Source organism: Bufo gargarizans, chromosome 2 (genome assembly GCF_014858855.1).
Source record: "Bufo gargarizans isolate SCDJY-AF-19 chromosome 2, ASM1485885v1, whole genome shotgun sequence".
In the NCBI taxonomy this organism is placed as follows: domain Eukaryota; kingdom Metazoa; phylum Chordata; class Amphibia; order Anura; family Bufonidae; genus Bufo; species Bufo gargarizans.
The window spans coordinates 315323991-315344884 of NC_058081.1; the positions used below are offsets into that span (position 1 = coordinate 315323991).

At 42.8% G+C, this 20894-nt stretch overlaps 1 protein-coding gene across 1 annotated transcript in view; it reads right to left on the minus strand.

The window, feature by feature from the left end:
• Positions 1–20894, minus strand: part of CEP290 (centrosomal protein 290) — a 173127-nt gene that overhangs the window by 128456 nt on the left and 23777 nt on the right. The window contains exons 10-17 of the mRNA XM_044280491.1: positions 14100–14189; positions 13903–14025; positions 13699–13822; positions 9693–9865; positions 9056–9218; positions 8205–8305; positions 5567–5654; positions 4474–4586 (exon numbers count right to left, since the gene is read on the minus strand). Of these exons, the coding sequence (XP_044136426.1) occupies positions 4474–4586; positions 5567–5654; positions 8205–8305; positions 9056–9218; positions 9693–9865; positions 13699–13822; positions 13903–14025; positions 14100–14189 (975 nt within the window). The remainder of the gene's footprint in view (positions 1–4473; positions 4587–5566; positions 5655–8204; positions 8306–9055; positions 9219–9692; positions 9866–13698; positions 13823–13902; positions 14026–14099; positions 14190–20894) is intronic.

Below are 20894 nucleotides of genomic sequence, written 5' to 3' on the forward strand. Positions count from 1 at the left end.
CCTTCACAAACTGTAAATCAGGACATTGGTTAGGCACCCTCCAGTTGTTAATGAGGGAAGGCTACAGAGCCAGTCTTGACACACCTTTCCCTTCTGCGGGCTCCAAGTTTTAGTTTTTCCTGAGCTAATGGGTTGAGAATAGCTGCTATGATGTCTCCCATACACAGCACTCAGAGAAGAAGAGATTCTGCTCGCCTATCTGTGTGTGGCACACCTTCAGAAGCAGCATGGAGGACATTACATAGCAATAGTGTCAGTACAGCTGTGAATCCAGCACTGGGGTGGGATAGATATATTTGCTGCTGGTTAGCAAGTTATATCAAAACAAGCATTTCCTACATCAGTCTTTATTTCCTGTGAGCCTATTAATAAATTAGGTGCATCTCTGGCCCTCCGCATTCCAAAAGCTCAGAACTACCCCATCTAGGGTCTGGCATAGATTTGACCTACAATTTACACCAGTTACTGGCATAAATTATTGTAAATCCAAAACGCCACCCCTTAAACCAAGCCCTTCTCTCATTTCTTACCGCATCCTCAGTCTTTTATGCAAACCCTAATTTGTATGGAGGAGTAAGAAATAAGCCTGGTGGCAGTTTTTTTTTTCTGGCCATAACTTTATTTTTCGGTTTTCCATATGAGGGCTCGTTGTTTGCAGGATGCATTGAATTTGTTACATATAACGTATTACATTTGATTACCTTTTTGGGGTAATGGGGAAAAAAGTAATTTTGCCAACTAGTATGTTACTGTTATTCTATAGGTCATTATGATTATGGCGATACTAAATGTGTTTTCGTTTTTGGTGTTTTTTACTACTTTTGCACAATAATAGCACATCTCATTTGTCACTACATTCCAAGATCCAGAATTTTTATGCTTTTACGGAAAAATGTATTATTTATTAAAGAGGACCTTTCACCGATTATGACATTGTGAACTAAGAATACAGACATGTAGAGCGGCGCCCAGTGATCTCACTGCACTTACTATTATCCCTGGGCGCCGCTCCGTTCTCCCGCTATGCCCTCCGTTATGTTCGCTCACTAAGTTATAGTAGGCAGAGATTTCAGTCACTAAGTTATAGTAGGCGGAGTCTGCCCTTGTTCTGCTGTAGAGCTGGCCAATCGCAGCGCAGAGCTCACAGCCTGGGAGAAAATAACCTCCCAGGCTGTGAGCTCTGCGCTGCGATTGGCCAGCGCTACAGCAGAACAAGGGCAGACTCCGCCTACCATAACTTTGTGACCGAATATACCGGAGGGCATAGCGGGAGAACGGAGCGGCGCCCAGGGATAATAGTAAGTGCAGTGAGATGCCCGGGTGTCGCTCTCCATGTCTGTATACTTAGTTCACATTGTCATAATCGGTGAAAGGTCCTCTTTAACTTTATTCTTTTTTTAGTCCCACCAGTAGACATGACTTATACCAATGTATTATAGCCCATCACTGTAACAGTGACAGGCTGTCTGGTGGTGTCTGTGGCCCCGACTGCCATGGCACCGCATGATTGCGTCTGCAGAGAGCCGATGGTGACAAAGAATCCTGTCCCTCTACTTGGCTAGATACTGCGGTCTTTATTGACCACGGCATCTAGGAAGTTAGGCGGCCAGCATCAGAGTGCTCTCCAATGCCAGCCATTACAGAATGAGCGTGGCTTCAGTCAGTGCTGGGCTCACGCAGTGATGAGGAGGGCTGTATCAGCGCAGCCTGTGAGGCCTGTTCAGTTTCCCCACCCTTGCCAGGATTAGTGGTGCAGGTGGCAGGGATTGAACAGGCTGCGCTCTTGACCAAAGAAAGTCTCATGCTTAGACTTTTCAGACCATAAAATTGCCTGTACTGACATCTATGATGCTTGTACAACCATTATTGCGACCTCTGGTGTGTGCTGTGTATTGGATACATCAAGGCAACTAGTCTAGTGTGCCTGTCCCCTCCTCGCTCTGTACAGACTTGTACAGGCAACTGTAACATGATCTCATGAGTGAACCTGATTTGATCAGCAAATTCACTGTAAGTCAGCAGTTTAAAAGGAGGAGGGAAGGGGTTCTGTGGAGGAATGTTAAGTGGATAAAGTCATTTTTCTCTAAAATATATATTACAAAGTTTATTTAATTGCCTGTATTAAGTTATGCGAAGTTTGTTAAAAGTACAGTGCCTATTATATGCTGCACCACCCATTCTATAATTGCATTAAATAATGGTTTTAGCTGCCTAAAATATTACTTTTTTTGTAGTTTAACCCCTTAGTGACCAAGCCTGTTTGGGCCTTTATGACCAAGGGTTTTTCTTCCTTTTTTCATGGTTTCGTTCCAAGAGCTATAACTTTTTAATTTTTTCGTCTATATAGCTTTATGAGGGCTTGTTTTTTTTACGGGACAAGTTGTAGTTTTGGGGTACACATAACTTTCTGATGAACTTTTATTAACTCTTTCTGGGAGGGAGATGGGAAAAAGAGCAATACTGCCACTGCGTTTTTTACATAATAAATTTTACGGTACAAATAACATAATATCTTTATTCTCTGGGTCAGTACGATTACAGTGATAAAAAAAAATATATAATTATTTAGTAAGTTTTACAACTTTTTTTTCCCAATAAAACCCCTTTTATTAACCAAAAAAATGATTTTGCATTGCCACTTCACAAGACCCATAACTTTTTTATTTATTTTTCTATGGAGTTGTGTGAGGGCTTGATTTTTGAGGGACAACTTGTATTTTTTATTGGTATCGTTTGAGTAAATTACGCTTTTTGATCGCTTGTTATTACGTTTTTTTCGGTGGAAACTAAGAATAAATTAGAAATTCTGTCATAGGGGATAATTTATGTAATATTTATGTAGTCCGGGTCGTTACGGACGCGGCAATACCAAACATATGGGGGATATTTTCTTTTTTGCAATTTTTTTCATTGAAAAGAGTATTTTCAATGGAAAAAAAAAAGGATATTTTTTTTATTTTATGGAATTTATTTAATAAATGTGCAATTTTTTTCAATTTTTTATACTATTTGAAAGTCCCACAAGGGGACTATAATATACAGTATTTTTATTGCTTTTAAAATGTAATGCATTATCTCTATAGTGCATTGCTTTTTAATAGCAATGCTATTCAAAGATTGACCAGCAGGCTGCGCCAGAGAGGCACAGCCTGCTGGAGATAACTGCAGACAGGCTCAGGGCCCTGATCGGAAGCAAGGTAAGCACCCTGGCGCAACACAGCACCCTGCGATCGCATTTTCGGGGTGCTGATGGGAGACAGAGGGAGTGGACTCCCTCTGTCACCACTTTACATGCAGCGGGCACCATTGCGCCCGGCGTGTAAATGGTTAAACAGCCCGGATTGGCACTTCTGCCGGATCTCTATAGATTGCCGAAAGTCTATAGCGGAAGTCACGTGGTGCGCTGCACAAGCGCACTTCCACGAGTCATCCCTGCAGCCTCCATTGAAGTACTTCACGCACCGCGTGTGCACACACGTAAGGGTTTAGAGACTTCTTAAAGTGACAGTCATCTCTAGTGAAATACAGCCGCACCACCCCCAGCGTTCATTTACTACTGTGGTCATTCGCACCACGCGTGCGCACACTTAAATGAGCGCTGGGGGTGGCGCAGCTGTATTTCACTAGAGATGACTGTCACTTTAAGACGTCTCTAAACCCTTGAGCGGTGCGCAAAGTACTTCAATAGAGGCTGCAGGGATGATTTGTGGAAGTGCGCTTGTGCAGCGCACCACGTGACTTCCACTATAGACTTTCGGCAATCTATAGAGATCTGGCAGAATCCCCGGTCAGAGCAGGGGAGCCGTGAAGCGCTTAGACTGGGCTGCCATAAAACGTGGCGGCCCAGCCTAAGGCCCCTTAGTGACCGGCGTAAAAAGGCGCATAGGTGGTCACTAAGGGGTTAATATTATACTGGGTCTTGGAGTCAAATTTTGACATGGAATACAATGGTGAGGCCTAGGTATCAATAAGTTCTGGCTGGTGAGGCACCAGTAGAAAGAAACTTAAGCGGACGCATTTTACACTACTAAACTGAACATCCCATTAATTATTATAAACACAATAAAGTAGCACCCCAGTCATCAAGAGGTTCACAAGAAGAGGAGAGATTCATTAAAATGCCATGCCATCTATATTAAAAAAGACAAGCAGTATGCGATTCCAGCCTTGCACTATTGTAGTGACATGTCACCCACAGCAATATCCTGGACACATAGGGGGAGATTTATCAAACTGGTGTAAAGCAGACCTGGCTTAGTTGCCCATAGCAACTAATCCGATTCCACTTTTCAATTTGGACTCTGGTTGCTATAGGAAACTAAGTCGGTTCTACTTTACACCAGTTTGATAAATGAACCCCATTTGTTCTTATTTGTGACCATCTTACTGGTCTTCTGGGGCCTTGTAGTGTTACATTTCTCAATTCTACTTGTATTGCTGTAGGAATGAGCATTACACAATCATTCTTCTTACCTTTCCCCTAATATCTTCTGCATTGTCCATCAACATTAAACTGGAATTTTTCTGTTTTGATGTGAATTCCGTGAGGGAGCTCCGATTCAAGGACAAGTCATCAGCCGCCAACCCTGGAACCCGAACATAATAACTCAAGTGGGGCAAACACGAAATACAACACAGATTCAATTACATAGGGTGAACTTGATGGACCTGTGTCTGATCAACCCTTCCTGATGAATTGCACAACATTGGTAGCTTAATTATAACCCTCAATGCCTTTACTATTAGATATCTAGCACTTTTTTAAATGGTATCCTAGTATCTGCCCTCATTACCTCCTTGGGTGGAGCATTCCATAGTTTGATCACTCTAACTATAAAGAATCCTTTCCTGTATTCATGTCTGAAGCACCTTTTCTCCACTCATAATGAATGTCCCCTGGTCCTTCGTAAAGTCCTTGGAAAGAATAGATTATGTGCCAGTTCTCTGTACTGACCACACATGTATTTGTGTTTGTACAAGAGATCACCTCACCCACTTTTGAACCTTCTACAGCGATATCTTCTTAACATTACAGAGGCCAAAACTGGTTAAACTCATATCTCCAAATCAAACTGCCTAATAGCAACCAATCAGAGATTAGCTTTATTATTTCAGAGAGCCGCGTAGGAACGGAGAGCTGAGCTCTGGTTACTATGGGCAACCAAGACTGATTTACTATTCGGCAGTTTGATTTGGAGATATTGGAGGAGGGCTACTTTTTCATGGGCCACCCTATATATTCATGACGTCTTATGGGACCAAGTTCGGCACACAAGCTCTACAGTGACGCAGCACGCGGAGATCTCCATCCCCGTACAGCACCATTCGCTTCTATGAGAGTTTTGACAGCAGCTAAGCAAGTGTGCATGCTGGGAGTTGTAGTTTTCATAGCAGCTGGAGTCCTGAAGGTTTCTGAGCTCCAGTCCGAGGTTTTAAAGCTGGTGTAACTGTTCTAAACACATGAAGTCGGTGCTGAGTATCTTTTCATTAATAGCTCATATTTATACTAAAATAAGAATAAATAAAAATAAAGCTATCACTGGTACATAAAAATCTTTCAACTTACCAAGAGATGCAGATTTTTTTCCTTTTTCTTGAGCCAGCTTACGAACTTGTTTTTTAAGTTCAACTCGTTCCTCTTCTAGTCTCTCAATCTGTTTTGTGACAACATAAACTTTACGATCACAGTCCGTAAATGTATCGCTATCTAGACCTTCCGTGAAGCTTGCTCAACAGACTGCAGATAATCATATTCAATGCTAAAGTTCACACAGAGATGCCATATAGAAGTTTTCATAAAGCTCAAGCAATGGAAGCAAGCAATGCAACAATCAATCATTTTTGCGCACTTTTGCCCCACCTCTCCCAAAGCGACCTTGACTAGGTGGTACATGTAGCTGTGCTTGCTCATCCTCTGATTGGTTGCTTGATGTACATATAGGTAATTAGGAACAACACACAATATGTGCATGGTTTGCTCTCCTGAATATATGCCTAATGGCAAAAGTAGGTTTAGAGTAGGACCTGCCTGACTACCTTGGCGCTGGTAGGCGGGCACAGATGTGTTTTGATCAAAATATAATGGCTAAGTGTCTCAGATTTTATTATATCAGAGTGAGGGCTTAGTCCATATATAATGTTTGCATCTATTGTGTTAGTGCATTATTTTCCTTGATTTTTTTCCTTATAAATGTTGCCATGTACATCCGCATATTTAGTTATCATATCGTGCAGGATGTTTTGTATCTTTTTCTTTGATTTTTCAATGCAACAATCAACTAGAAATTCAATAATACGCATATGCATATACAAGTATTTTACTTACTGTATTTTTACAGTATAACATGCTTCTTAGAAAGAAAAATCATAGTCAGGGGGGTCCGACCGCTTCCTTAATGATTGGGCAGAATGCTTATAAAGCTCTCCATGCCTGATCACTGAGAGAACTGTGCAGTTGTCCATAGCTGCACATCTCTGTATTTCTACCCAGTGCACATCGGGGCAGATTTACTATTGAAATTGTGCCAGATTTTGGCACAATTTGTGCAAAAAACCTTGTGTACATGCTTTACATTGGTTTTATCAAGAGTTTTAGATACTTTTGTAACCTTATTATGACTTGTCCAGCAAAAGGGTGTGTCTTAGATGGGGTGTGACTTCACAAAAAGGGGCGTGACTTCACTGCACCTCTGTGTGCTAACATTTTGACGCGTTTTTGGAGCAAAACTAAGCCAACATATAGGTGATGTAAAGTTAGACTAGAAAGTCTAAAGATGCAACAGATCTACCATTCAGCATCTGCCACTATGATAAATCTGGAGCAGTTTAAGGGCTCATGCACATGAATGTATTTTCTTTCTGTGTCCGTTCCGTATTTTTTTGCGGACCCATTCATTTCAATGGGTCTGCAAAAAAAAAAATAATGGAAGTTATTTTGTGTGCATTCAGTTTCCGTATTTTCGTTCCGCAAAAAAAAAAAACATGTCCTGTTATTTTCCGCCTTACGGACAAGGATAGGACTGTTCTATTAGGGGCCAGCTATACCCCTGAGGAAGCTAGTCTAAGCTGGCGATACGCGCAGGGCGTATTAATCTGCATACCAGGTCCGCTTATTACATCATCTGATAAGTATTGTGTATTATATTTTTGATGTTTTAATCCCTAACTTTGCACTATTTTGGCGGCATATATTTGTTCTAATCTTGAACTTGATGGTTGCAGTGGTGTGTTGGACAAGATGTATAGTCCACACACGGTCTTGTAGTTATATACATTGATTTAATTTTTGGTTGTTGTGTCTAAATAAATTATATATTTTAACATGATGTGCGGCCTTCATATGTGGTATTTCTTTCTTTTGTGGTTGTGCATGGTTTCTTGTTGATACCACGGCGGGCACTCTGCAGTATTCATCTATTTGCTGTGCCCTCATATTATATATTGTTCTCAAGTCACTGCAGTAGTCATTTCTGGAGCAGAGAGGATTTTAACTACTGAGTACAACTTCATATTATATATATTTTAACACTTTTCATGCCTTACACCCTTTTTTTCTTTTTAACTCTGACCACCCTTTAAGTTCATACTTTATGACTTTAACTAGAATATTTGAGTTAGTGACATTAACCCCTTCACTACCTAAAGGCCCTTTTACATGGGCCGACTACAGTTAATTATCAGGAAAGGAGGTGAGAGCTGCATTTATGTGAGACAATCTCCTCTGTTGTATGGAGTGATTGCTACTGCAATCCCTTGTCCCCATACAGATTCAATGTTTCTGGTCAGCAGATCTCCGTGTATACAACGTGATTTGCTGTCCATAAACTAAGATTTTGATATCTGCTTCAACAATACTTTCACTTGATGAATAAGCATTGTATTGGGTAATTAAAAGGACCTTTACACAGGGCAATTTATCGGGAACGATCGTTGGCCCGTGTAAATTAAGACCACCAAGTAAGTTTTAATTAGTATGAAAATGTTTTTTTTATTTTTCTGTTGTCTAAACCAGGACGCATCCTACAGTCAGGAGCACGCAATCAAATAGATCAGAGCTAAATAATAAAATGAATCGCCACCCCACCCGTCCACCTCCACTTTCCCATCCAATAATTACAAAATCTCTATTTTGTCTGAGCATGCAAAATCAGTAAAGACTGAATCCATGATATCAAGTGCTAGCGAAGCATGAAAACAAATCCTACCTCCTGTAAAAGAACTTGATTTTCAGCTCTGTACTGCTGCTGCTTGAGAGTTTTCACATTTTTAAATTCAGTCAGGGAAATGACAGTTTTGGGATCAAGTCCTGTTATACAAGATATAAAATATTTAATTTTATAAATGGAAAAAAAAAAAAAAAAAAAGTGTTGACATTTTCATAGATGGGCAGGTCTGGAGATAATGTTGCTTGGTCCGATCAACGTGAATGGGGCTGATCTGCGATGTCACAGCTAGTAGCACGGTTTTGGAAGAAAGCAGCCATATTTTTTCAAACGTTGAAAAGCAGGCCAGATCCTCCAGAGAGTAACACCATTTATAGTAGCTGTCCGCTCAGAATACTAAATTATGGTAAGATAGGACGTCTGTTTATTGGCTCAAAATTCACAAAATATGGCAGTTTAACAGCAAGCCATTTACCACCCCTCCTAACCAAGTGCAGGTCCCTGGCCCCCAGTGATCATATGATCACTAAAAAACTTAATCAGGAAGAGCAGCATCACCGCTTCCTAATCTGTATACAGTGCTCATTGAGCACTGTGCATACAATAGGGAAGGCAGGGATGGGAAAAAAAAAAAAAAAAAAAAGAAAGCATCCAACCATTTTCTGCTCCATGCTCCCACAGCTGAAGGATTAGATGCAGCTGCGAACTCTGCCAGGACGTTCAGAAACGTCCTTGCAGGGAAAAGGGTAAACCGCCCAGACAGATGTAATCAACAAGCGGTCAGTAAGTGGTTAATTATCACACTCACCTGCTACACCCCCTCTCTCAACCCAACGTGTCTCATATGTTGAGTCTTTTTGCTTCTCTCATAGCCAAAGAAAGTAAAAAGTTACCTAGACGTTCCCGGAGATCTTCATTTTCATCAAGAATATCATTTATTTTTAGCTCTAGTTTGTTGATATCTGTAGTAAGGGTCTCAGTTTCACGATCCCGTATTTTTAGGAGGGTCTTGAGGTCTTTAATTTCAGCAACCGCTTCCTCTAGACCGTAAATTCCCTTTAAGTGAACATATGGACATTTCATAACTATACGGAAAGAGCTTTGTTGAAAACAGAATTAGTTCAAAATACTTAAAGGGGTTCTACGGGCTCTCCGATATTGATGAGCAGATTGGCTGTATGAAGAGACGGTGCGCCCAGTGTGCATGTGCCGTCTCTCTTCCTGTCCGCTGCCGCTTTGCCATAGACATAGCAGGAAGACAGACGGAAGACGGCACATGCAGACTGCGTGCGTCATCTCCTCATACAGCTGATCTGCGGGGGTACCGCGTGTCGGGCCCCCGCAAATCTGATAATGATGACCTATCCTGAGGATAGGTCATCAATGTTAAAAGCCAAGAGAACCCCTTTAATATAAGGTTTTCAGCAAGTTACTGAAATTTGCAGGACAGTGAACTCTTTATGAAAACTGTATAATGGTATTATAAAAGAGAACACCCATTGTAAACCTTGCAGTCCACGCAGAGCTTACCGCCTCATACTCTTTCATTCTCCTAATGGCATCAATTAGGTCTTTATCTTTCTGCCGTGAATCATTCTCAGCCAATTCTGCGATCCGTTCCGCTTCCGCAAGTCTTTGCTCTGCGAGCTGCACCACTGCTTCAAGCCTCTCAGCACGGTTAGCCTGTGCATGACTGAAGTTACCTACAGCACACGGGTTCAAAGAAAATTCAGGTGAGAACTATTGCTTGCCAATCTCCGTTTTCATCTTTACTGAACGGTTACGTTTTTCAAAAGTCAGCTGTCATACGGCTAGCTTAAAGGGGTTGTCAGCTTTGAGCAATCGCTTTCAGCAAAAAACTAGTCACAAGGTGTCTCCCAGAAATGAGCTGTAATCCATGGGGTAAACATGCGGCAAAACTGTCCAAGAGAAGAAACACTGGTTGCTGCTCATGGCAACCAATCACAGCACAGGTTTCATTTTTACTACAACAGTTTAATAAATGAAAGCTGAGATCTGACTGGTTACAGCTAAAGGAATAAAATTCTCACTGAAGTGAATGTAATGCAAGGATGGGATTCCAGCTGACTAATACATGAAGGCCATGAATACAGGACCCCCCCCCCCCCCTTCTATTTGCTTAAAGGGGATTCCCACCTGGACATCTAGTTCATATTGATAGGATATGGCATAAATATTGGATAGGGGACCTGCCATTAATGCAGAGCCCGCTGCAATCCCACTTCATTCACAACTATGGGCCAAAAATAGCAGAGCCAGTGCTCGGGTTAGTTTCGGAAGTCCCATAATAGCGGAGAGAGAAAGCGGCATATGCACGGTGTACTCTGCATTCACGGTGGGGCCCGTTTCTTGAGACATGAGCAGGTCCCAGAGGTGGACATTTATGGCCAAGGTATTTGAAAAAGGTTTTTCTAAACCAGACAAGATCCTTAACAAGCTTTTTTACTTTGAACAACTCAACTGAAGAACCACTTTTCCTGAAGAGAGATTAAGGCAGGAGTTACCCCTTAATTCAACACTGAGTATTTTATGTTACCAAATGATGCACTGCAACGTCTGTATAAATCAATGGCTTATTCTGTGTGGGTTCTTCCAAAGTGAGATCCACGCTTTTTTTAAAGGGGTTGTCTCACTTCAGCAAACGGCATTTATTACGTAGAGGAAGCTACTTACTAATGTATTGTAAATGTCCATATTGCTTCCTTTGCTGGATGGATTCATTTTTCCATCACATTATACACTGCTCGTTTCCATGGTTACGGCCATCCTGCAATCCATCAGTGGTGGTTGTACTTGCACACTATAGGAAAAAGCACCAGCCTATGTGCACTCCCACGTTCCCGGCCACCAGAGAGGCCGGTGCTTTTTCCATAGTGTGCAAGCTTGAACCTCACTTATGGATTGCAGGGTCGTAGTAACCATGGAAACGAGCAGTGTATAATGTGATGGAAAGAAGCAACATGAATAACAATACATTAGTAAGTGGCTTGTATTACATTTCTCTAGATTATAAATGCCACTTGCTGAAGTGAGACAACCCCTTTAAGGCTTCGGTGAGAACTCTACAAGTAGATTTGTAGTAGTTATCACTCTGCATCATCAAATGCTTCGAGAGCAAAGGCCATTTGGTGAATGATCACATGCTACTTATTAAGCACATATAGTGGCTTCAAAATGCCCTTGTCATGCACCTTAAACATCTGGCAGCTGAGTGATCCGACCATACACATGCATGCTCAGCCAAAAAAACATACAGTCAGGTCCATAAATATTGGGACATCAACACAATTCTAACATTTTTGGCTCTATATACCACCACAATGGATTTGAAATGAAACGAACAAGATGTGCTTCAACTAGAGACTGTCAGCTTTAATTTGAGGGTATTTACATTCAAATCAGATGAATGGTGCAGGAATTACAACAGTTTGCATATGTGCCTCCCACTTGTTAAGGGACCAAAAGTAATGGGACGGAATAATAATCATAAATCAAACTTTGACTTTTTGATACTTGGTTGCAAATCCTTTGCAGTCAATTACAGCCTGAAGTCTGGAACGCATAGACATCACCATACATCCCTGGTAATGCTCTGCCAGGCCTCTACTGCAATTGTCTTCAGTTCCTGCTTGTTCTTGGGGCATTTTCCCTTCAGTTTTGTCTTCAGCAAGTGAAATGCATGCTCAATCGTATTCATGTCAGGTGACTGACTTGGCCATTGCATAATATTCCACTTCTTTCCCTTAAAAAAAAACTCTTTGGTTGCTTTTGCAGTATGCTTTGGGTCATTGTCCATCTGCACTGTGAAGCGACGTCCAATGAGTTCTGAAGCATTTGGCTGAATATGAGCAGATAATATTGCCCGAAACACTTCAGAATTCATCCTGCTGCTTTTGTCAGCAGTCACATCATCAATAAATACAAGAGAACCAGTTCCATTGGCAGCCATACATGCCCACGCCATGACACTACCACCACCATGCTTCACTGATGAGGTGGTATGCTTAGGATCATGAGCAGTTCCTTTCCTTCTCCGTACTCTTCTCTTACCATCACTCTGGTACAAGTTGATCTTGGTCTCATATGTCCATAGGATGCTGTTCCAGAACTGTGAAGGCTTTTTTAGATGTCGTTTGGCAAACTCTAATCTGGCCTTCCTGTTTTTGAGGCTCACCAGTGGTTTACATCTTGTGGTGAACCCTCTGTGTTCACTCTGGTGAAGTCTTCTCTTGATTTTTTACTTTGACACACATACACCTACCTCCTGGAGAGTGTTCTTGATCTGGCCAACTGTTGTGAAGGGTGTTTTCTTCACCAGGGAAAGAATTCTTCAGTCATCCACCACAGTTGTTTTCCGTGGTCTTCTGGGTCTTTTGGTGTTGCTGAGCTCACCGGTGCGTTCCTTCTTTTTAAGAATGTTCCAAACAGTTGTTTTGGCCACGCCTAATGTTTTTGCTATCTCTCTGATGGGTTTGTTTTGTTTTTTCAGCCTAATGATGGCTTGCTTCACTGACCGTGACAGCTCTTTGGATCTCATCTTGAGAGTTGACAGCAACAGATTCCAAATGCAAATAGCACACTTGAAATGAACTCTGGACCTTTTATCTGCTCATTGTAATTGGGATAATGAGGGAATAACACACACCTGGCCATGGAACAGCTGAGAAGCCAATTGTCCCATTACTTTTGGTCCCTTAACAAGTGGGAAGCACATAGGCAAACTGTTGTAATTTCTACACCGTTCACCTGATTTGGATGTAAATACCCTCAAATTTAAGCTGACAATCTGCAGTTAAAGCACATCAAGTTTGTTTCATTTCAAATCCATTGTGGTGGTGTATAGAGCCAAAAATGTTAGCATTGTGTTGATGTCCCAATATTTATGGACCTGACTATGTTGTCAATGGGGAGAGGGGAATAAGCTCAGCTAGACCCCTCTGGCAATGGCTGATCTCTACTGAGAACAAGGGCTTGAGCATGTTAAAATCAAACTTGCCGGATCCTTCTGTCCTCCAGTATTTGCCATTAGTTAAGACACCATTAGTCGTGACACCACCATACAAATTAGATTGGACACTCCCACCAAAATCAGCTTGTTTGGCATCGCTCACTGAATATGTACGGTCACCCTTAAAATAAAATCATTCTACTAAGATTTGCAAACTAAGGGTCCATTCATACGTCCGTAAGTGTTCTGCGGATCCGCAAAACACGGACACTGGCAATCTGCATTCCGCAATTTGCGGACCTCACATCGCCGGCACTATAATAGAAAATGCCTAATCTTGTCTGCAATTGCGGACAAGAATAGAACAGGTTAAATTTTTTTGCGGAAACGGAAGCACGAATGCAAAAGTGCGGATCCCCAAATGAGAACAGCACATTCCGGCCCCATTGAAAATGAATGGGTCTGCACCCGTTCCGCAAAATTGCGGAACTGATGCGGACCCATTTTGCGGACGTGTGAATGGACCCTAAAAAATTTTCATTTCTTAATATTTTCCTGTAAATGTACCTTTTTCTGTCTGTATTTGCTGTTTTAGGTCTTCGGTGTGAAGAAAATGCGATTCCATCTCTTTAGTATGCTGCTCCAATTGTTCGGTCAGCAACTTGATGTGATTATCCCTCTCCTGCAAGCCCTAAAATACAAAAAACACTTCTAAAACTGACTATAATACAGCAAAACTACCTGTACATCATCAAGATGTCTGAGCCGTACCTGCTGCAGGGCTAGCACACTGCTCTTATCTGCATCCAACTCTGCAATTTTCAACTTTTCCCTCAGGTTGTGCACCATTTGTTGATACTCCATTACCTCTTCATCCTTGGATGCCAAAATCCTCTACAAGAGAAGGAGTCAGTATGCAAACAGCAAGAAGATATGTCTTCATATCCAATAAAACTATCTGACCATACCTTCCATTCCTCCACTTTCATATTTACTGCCACCATAACTGGATCGTCTTCTTCATTCTTTGCTTTTAACTGTTCTGTCAGCTCCATAACCTGAATAAAAGAAGTAATAAGATGCAATGTTATATATACAAGTATACCAAAACACAAATGGGGTCATTTATCAAACTGGTGTAGAAATAGAGCTGGATTAGTTGTCCATAGCGACCAATCAGATTCCGCCTTTCATTTTGGACAGCTCCTTTGGAAAATGAAAGGTGGAATCTGATTGGTTGCTATGGGCAACAAAGCCAGTTCTACTTTTCACCAGTTTGATAAATGACGGCAAAAGTACATACTGGATCTTCACAGTGTGCTGTCTTTCTTTATTCACCCATGGAACATTTCTGCAGCCTTTTCAAGTAATAGAGTGGGGTTAATATAGCAAACCGCTTTTCTTAGGATCTGTTGGAGTGCAGATTATAAAATGTTACACTTATGTAAGGAAATCATCCTGAAGCTTCTCAGAGCCGGGGAAAAGGGTATTTCCATATGACTAATTATGGAATATGGTCCGACACACTTAGAAGGTGGCTTTGCAGAGGAATCATTTATACAATATGAAAGAAAAAAAAAAAAATCTATAAGATATTAAGTATTTAAGTAAGTTAAAAAAAATAATAATTAAATGAAAAAAGGTGCAAAAATAAAATCTCCTCCACATAATTGTTATAGCTGGGTCTGCAACGACCCACACTACACAGTTATCATGTAATTTATCCAGTATGGTGAATGCCTTGTTTTCGCTTATTTTCCACCAAAAAAGGAATAAAAAGCCATCAAAATGTGTATGTACCCCAAAATGGTACAGGTGAAAACTTCAAGTCGTCAAGCAAATATCAAGTCCTTCATAGAAAATAAAATAAAAAAAAAGTTACATAGTTTATAAGGCTGCAGAGATATTTGCGTTTTAATTCATAGAAAAATGAGTAAGTTGGAGCCCCATGGGGCAGGGCTGAGTCCTTGGAGCACTGCTCCTGTAGCATTCCTGTTCCCTGCACACTCCCCCCTCCCCTTGATTAACAGGGCTAGACATCGGAGTAGAGGTGGCTCTCTCTATTCACTTCTTTGGGAGATAAGTAAACATCCAGGCTTGATTGATTTCAGTTTAGATCTTTAACTTCGTTTTTCATTTCTGTCTACCATATTAACCAAATCAGCATTTTGACATGTGTATATAGTTTATAAGGCTGAAAAAAAACATCCATCCAGTTCAGCCTGTTATTCTGCAAGTTGATCCAGAGGAAGGCAAAAAAAAAAAAAAAAAAAAAAAACACTGAGGTAGAAGCCAATTTTCCTCACTTTAGGGGGATGGGTTTTGGGATGCAGCAATAAAAAAATAATAATATTTTTGTACTTTTCTCGTTGGATGCAATAGAGGCATGCGACCAGAGGAGCCAACACCTTGGTAAAGATCCTCGGGCAGACGCCAGGCCGAAGGGCAACGTCACAAACTGAAAATGCAGAAAACCTACCGCGAAGCGAAGGTACCTCTGATGAGACTGAGCTATGGGGACATGTAGATAGGCGTCTCAAATGTCGATGGACGACAGAAACTCACCCACCTTCAGGGAAGCAATCACCGACCTGAGGGACGCCATACGAAAGTGGCGGACTCGGACTAAATAATTGAGCGCCTTCAGATCCAAAAAGGGATAAAGAGCACCGTCTTTCTTGGGAACCGTGAAGAGCTTCGAGTAAAACCCCTGAAAACTTCTGGTCCTCGGTTCTGGCCTTAATAAAAGGTGCATATAATATCACAATTCCGCCTGGTCCGAGAACATGTGTAGTAGGAATATTAGACATCAAAAATCGCCATCACCATCTGGGAGTGCAGCGTCTGCTATTCCAGGCTAGGAAACTAATACCCAGATTCTGGCTTAGACCTCAACCACCGTCTAGGGGAGAATTCCTCAGTAGGATGTCAGATATAATACACTTAGAAAAAGGTGTATATGTTAAAAGACAATGTGTAATGAAGTTTAACAAAATATGGGATAATTGGGAGAAGTTTAGGATACAGTGTCCAGATTAGCCTCTCTTCTTAGTTGGACTATGGGAAGGTAGAGGCACAGTCCCTGTTTTTGTGTGCTTTCTTTTTCCTTTAGCTTAATTAGCTATGGATGTACGATGTATGAAAGTGTTCAGTACTACGTAGGATGTGTGTGAAGAGGAATGTTAAACAGATAGGAGAAGTACACTAATGGCTATGCTTAGGATATATTAATAAGATAACCGATGTTGGAGTTCTGGATCCATTCCATCGCTCGGGTAAAGGGGGGGGGGGGGGGAGAGTGAGTTTTAGTTGGGCAGGGAGGGTTGGTCCTATGTTCATTTAATTATAATGGATGAAAATGTGGTTTGTACATGGTAAAACCCCTGAAAACGTTTTGAGGTCGGGACAGGAACAATCACCCCATGCGCGTGAAGGGAATGAATGGCCTGAAAAAAAAGTGGTCAACCTGGGTGGGGGACCTGGGTGGCAACAACTGGAAGGAATGACCCGTGGGAAGGGTGGAGAATTCTATTTTGTACCCAGAGGAAACCTCCAGAACCCAGGCGTCGTCCACAGTTGCGCTACATTGATCCTGTAAAGAGAGCAAACGAGGGGGGAAAACCCGTCATGCAGATAACGGCTTTGTAGACTGGGGTTTAGAAGGCTTAGGGCGGGTGTGCAAGGAGGTCTGGGCCTTGAAGGAAGGACGAGCAGTCTTTGTCCTGACGGGAGGAGGAGTCCCGAAAGTAGCGAAAATGCTGAGACGGCGATGAAGGTATAGGACGCCGGCGGCAGGAACGGTTCTGGGGCAGGAGAGAACTTTTCACACCCGTGGCCTCAGAAATAAGCTCCTTCAAACGTGTCCCAAAAACCCTACCACCCAGGTATGGGAGAGATATAAGCGCCTTTTTGGAGACGGCATCCGCAGCCCAGGCTGGAGAAGATGAGAGGCAAGGAGAAGGAGCTCCCCCTGAGCAGAATCTGGGGGTAAGGACCAAACAAGCTGTTTGGCCCAGACCACACAGGCCTTAGCCACCCAAGACGCGGCAAAGGCGGGGCGGATAGCGGAACTTGCTGCAAAAAATGCAGACTTGGACAAGGAGTCTATCTTCTTGTCCAGTGGATCAGACAAGGACGCCGCGTTGGCCAAAGGAAGGGTGGTGGCCTTAGCAAGTCAGGCCACTTGTGGATCTACCTGAGGGGACAGTAATGAACTCCTCAGAAAAGGGAAAGAGGACACCCGAACCTTTGGCAGGCTGAAGACGCCTATCTGGGTGACACCATTCCTTGGCCAGGAGAGGGTCCAGATCTGCATGATTAGGGAAAACCAAAGCGGGGTGCCTGGAACGGTGGAATGATACGGATTCCTGAGCCGAGGAGGAGGGGTCTTCCTGAACGAGGAGAGCTCCCTAACTTCCCTCATGAGATCCTGCATGGCCGCAGACAGGGCAGTATTCTGCTCTGATCCGGAATAAAAGTCAGAGGAGTCCCCCGAGGCGGCGGAAGGGGCGGCAGGGGTGGATTCGTTGCCAGCCTCAGACCCGTCCTGGGAATAACCCGAGGATGCCGAGGAGGAGCGGGACATGGTTGTGACAACCCAAGATCGTTTGCGGGACCTGATGTCAGAACGTGAACGTGCCCCGTTCGCTGAGGAGTCCCTGGGAGGAGCAGAGGCGGCTGCAATTTGGGCAGGAAAGCGGTCCAGCAACTCAACCATGGATTGGGAGGGTCAGGCCAGGTTCCCTATGGCTTGGGACAGGGAAGAAGCCCATTCGGAAAGAACCGACACAGAAGGGGTGGCACCATTTTTGGGAGAACGGAGCCCTGAAAGTGAAGGAGGGCGCACTGCGCATGTGCAGCTGCCCTCCATTCATTTCTATGGGGCTGCCGAAAATAGAGCGCTGGCTCTGCTATTTCCATCGGCCTCATAGAAATGAATAGGAGCATGGGCAGTGCATGCGCGGTATGCTCCCATTCACTTTCGGGGCTCCGTTCTCTATATAGGTGCGGGTCCCAGTGGTGGAACCCGCACCTAATGATATGCCCCCATTATCCAAGATGGGAATACCCCTTTAAACTATAGTCTGACCCTCCAACGGTCTGAGGGACATTGAACTGGGCCCCTGTTTAAAAAGTTTTAGGACCCCTGCCCTAGGACATATGAAGCACGGAGATTATTACTACCAAGATGCATAATGTTACATTCATCCACATTGAACCTCATTTGCCAAGTTGATGCCCAATCACTCAGAGTGTTCAAGTCAGCTTGTATTTTATGGACATCTTCCATAGACTGTACAGTTCTACATAGCTTAGCATCATCTATAAAAATAGTAATGGTGTTATTAATCATAATAAATTAAATAATAAAGGACCCAGCAATGAACCTTGGGGAAAAACACTTATAACCTGGGACCATTCTGAATAAGAAACATTGACCACAACTCTCTGGACACGGTCCTTCAGCCAGTTTTCAATCTAATTACAAACTATACTTTCCAAGCCAATAGACCTTACTTTACGTATTAAGCGTCTATGATGGACAGTATCAAAAGCCTTTGCAAAATCCAGAAACACTACATCCACAGCCGCCCCTCTCTCCAGGCTTCTACTCACCTCCTCATAAAAACAAACCAGGTTAGGGCTCTTTCACACCCTGCGTTCCTGTCTTCCGGCATAGAGTTCCGTCGTCGGGGCTCTATGCTGGAAGAATCCTGATCAGTTTTATCCTAATGCATTCTGAATGGAGTGAAATCCGTTCAGGATGCATCAGGATGTCTTCAGTTCCGGAACGGAACGTTTTTTGGCCAGAGAAAATACCGCAGCATGCTGCGCTTTTTGCTCCGGCCAAAAATCCTGAAGACTTGCCGCAAGGCCGGATCTGGAATTAATGCCCATTGAAAGGCATTGATCCGGATCCGGCCTTAAGCTAAACGTCGTTTTGGCGCATTGCCGGATCCGACGTTTAGTTTTTTTTAGAGTGGTTACCATGGCTGCCGGGACGCTAAAGTCCTGGCAGCCATGGTAAAGTGTAGCGGGGAGCAGCATACTTACCGTCCGTGCGGCTTCCGGGGCGCTCCAGAGTGACGTCAGGGCGCCCCAGGCGCATGGATGATGTGATCGCGTGGCACGTCATCCATGCGCATGGGGCGCTCTGACGTCACTCTGGAGCGCCCCGGGAGCCGCGAGGACTGTAAGTATACCGCTCCCCCGCTCCCCGCTCCTACTATGGCAACCAGGACTTTAATAGCGTCCTGGCTGCCATAGTAACACTGAAAGCATTTTGAAGACGGATCCGTCTTCAAATGCTTTCAGTACACTTGCGTTTTTCCGGATCCGGCGTGTAATTCCGGCAAGTGGAGTACACGCCGGATCCGGACAACGCAAGTGTGAAAGAGGCCTTAGTCTGACAACTTCTGTCCTTGGTAAACCCATGCATGCTGGTTATCACTTATAATATTATTTCCAGTCAAATACTCCTGTATATAGTCCCTTAAGAGCCCTTCAAACATTTTTCCCACAACAGAAGTTAAACTAACTTGTCTATAATTACATGTGGAGGACCTAGATCTTTTTTTGAATATGGGCACCATGTTTGCCTTTGCGCCAATCACTTGGCACTGTACCAGTACCTAGAGAATCTTTAAAAATTATAAACAGGGGAACAGCAATGACTGAACTGAGATCTTTAAACAACCTTGGGCATAATCCATCTGGACCCGGAGCCTTGTTCACATTTACCTTATTTAACTTAGACCATATCTACAGTTAGCCAATTGAGTATATCACTGGATCTACTAAAAGCCCCAGCACCAGATATCAGATCCTTTCTTTTCTTTTGTATATACAGAGCTAAAAAAAAAACATTTAGTAACTCTGCCTTTTCCGTATCTTCAGTGATTACCCCTTTTACCATTATTTAGGGGACCTACCTGCTCGGACCTTGGTTTTTTAGCATTTATATATTTAAAGAATGTTTTGGGATTTGGTTTTGCTCTCTTTTGCCACCTGCTGTTTGTTTTGTATTTTTACAATTTTTTTCTCCTTTTTACAGATTTAATTAAGCTCTTTGTAATCTTCAAATGCTACAGCTGACCCCTCAGATTTGTATTTTTTTTATTGCCCTTTGTCTTTTATTGCCCTTTTTACAGTAGCTGTAAGCCATGGGGGCTTAATTTTAGCCGTTTATACTTGTTACCTAAAGCAATAAATGTTTTTGTGCAATTACTCAATGTGGATTTAAAGTTCTCCCATTTATCCTCAGTATTATTATGTAACAGTAGCTGCTCCCAGTCTATGCCCTGAAATGCTGCCCTCAACCAAGGGAAATTAGCCTTTTTAAAATTAAGTGTCTTTGCTCTGCCTGACAGAGTTTGCTTCTTATAGTTTAGGGGGAATATAAATATATTGTGGTCACTATTACCTAGTGTTTCTCGAACAGTAACATTTCCAACAAGCTCTGCATCATTGGAAATTACCAGATCCAGCAGAGCATCGCCCCTAGTGGGGGCTTCTACAAACTGGCCCATAAAGTGGTCCTGCAGAAAGTTGAGGAATCTTCTCCCCTTTGACTGGGGTCATGGTTCTGCCTCAACTGCAATGTCTGGGAAGTTTAAATCTCCCATTATGACCATTGTACCAGCCCGCTCTATTTGGTTATACAGTTGCGTTTCTATCTGACGAACGATAATTTTTTCTGTGTTTATATCCCTTTGAGCTTCCACCCAAAAGATTTCCACATCCTCACCAACCTTACCCACAAT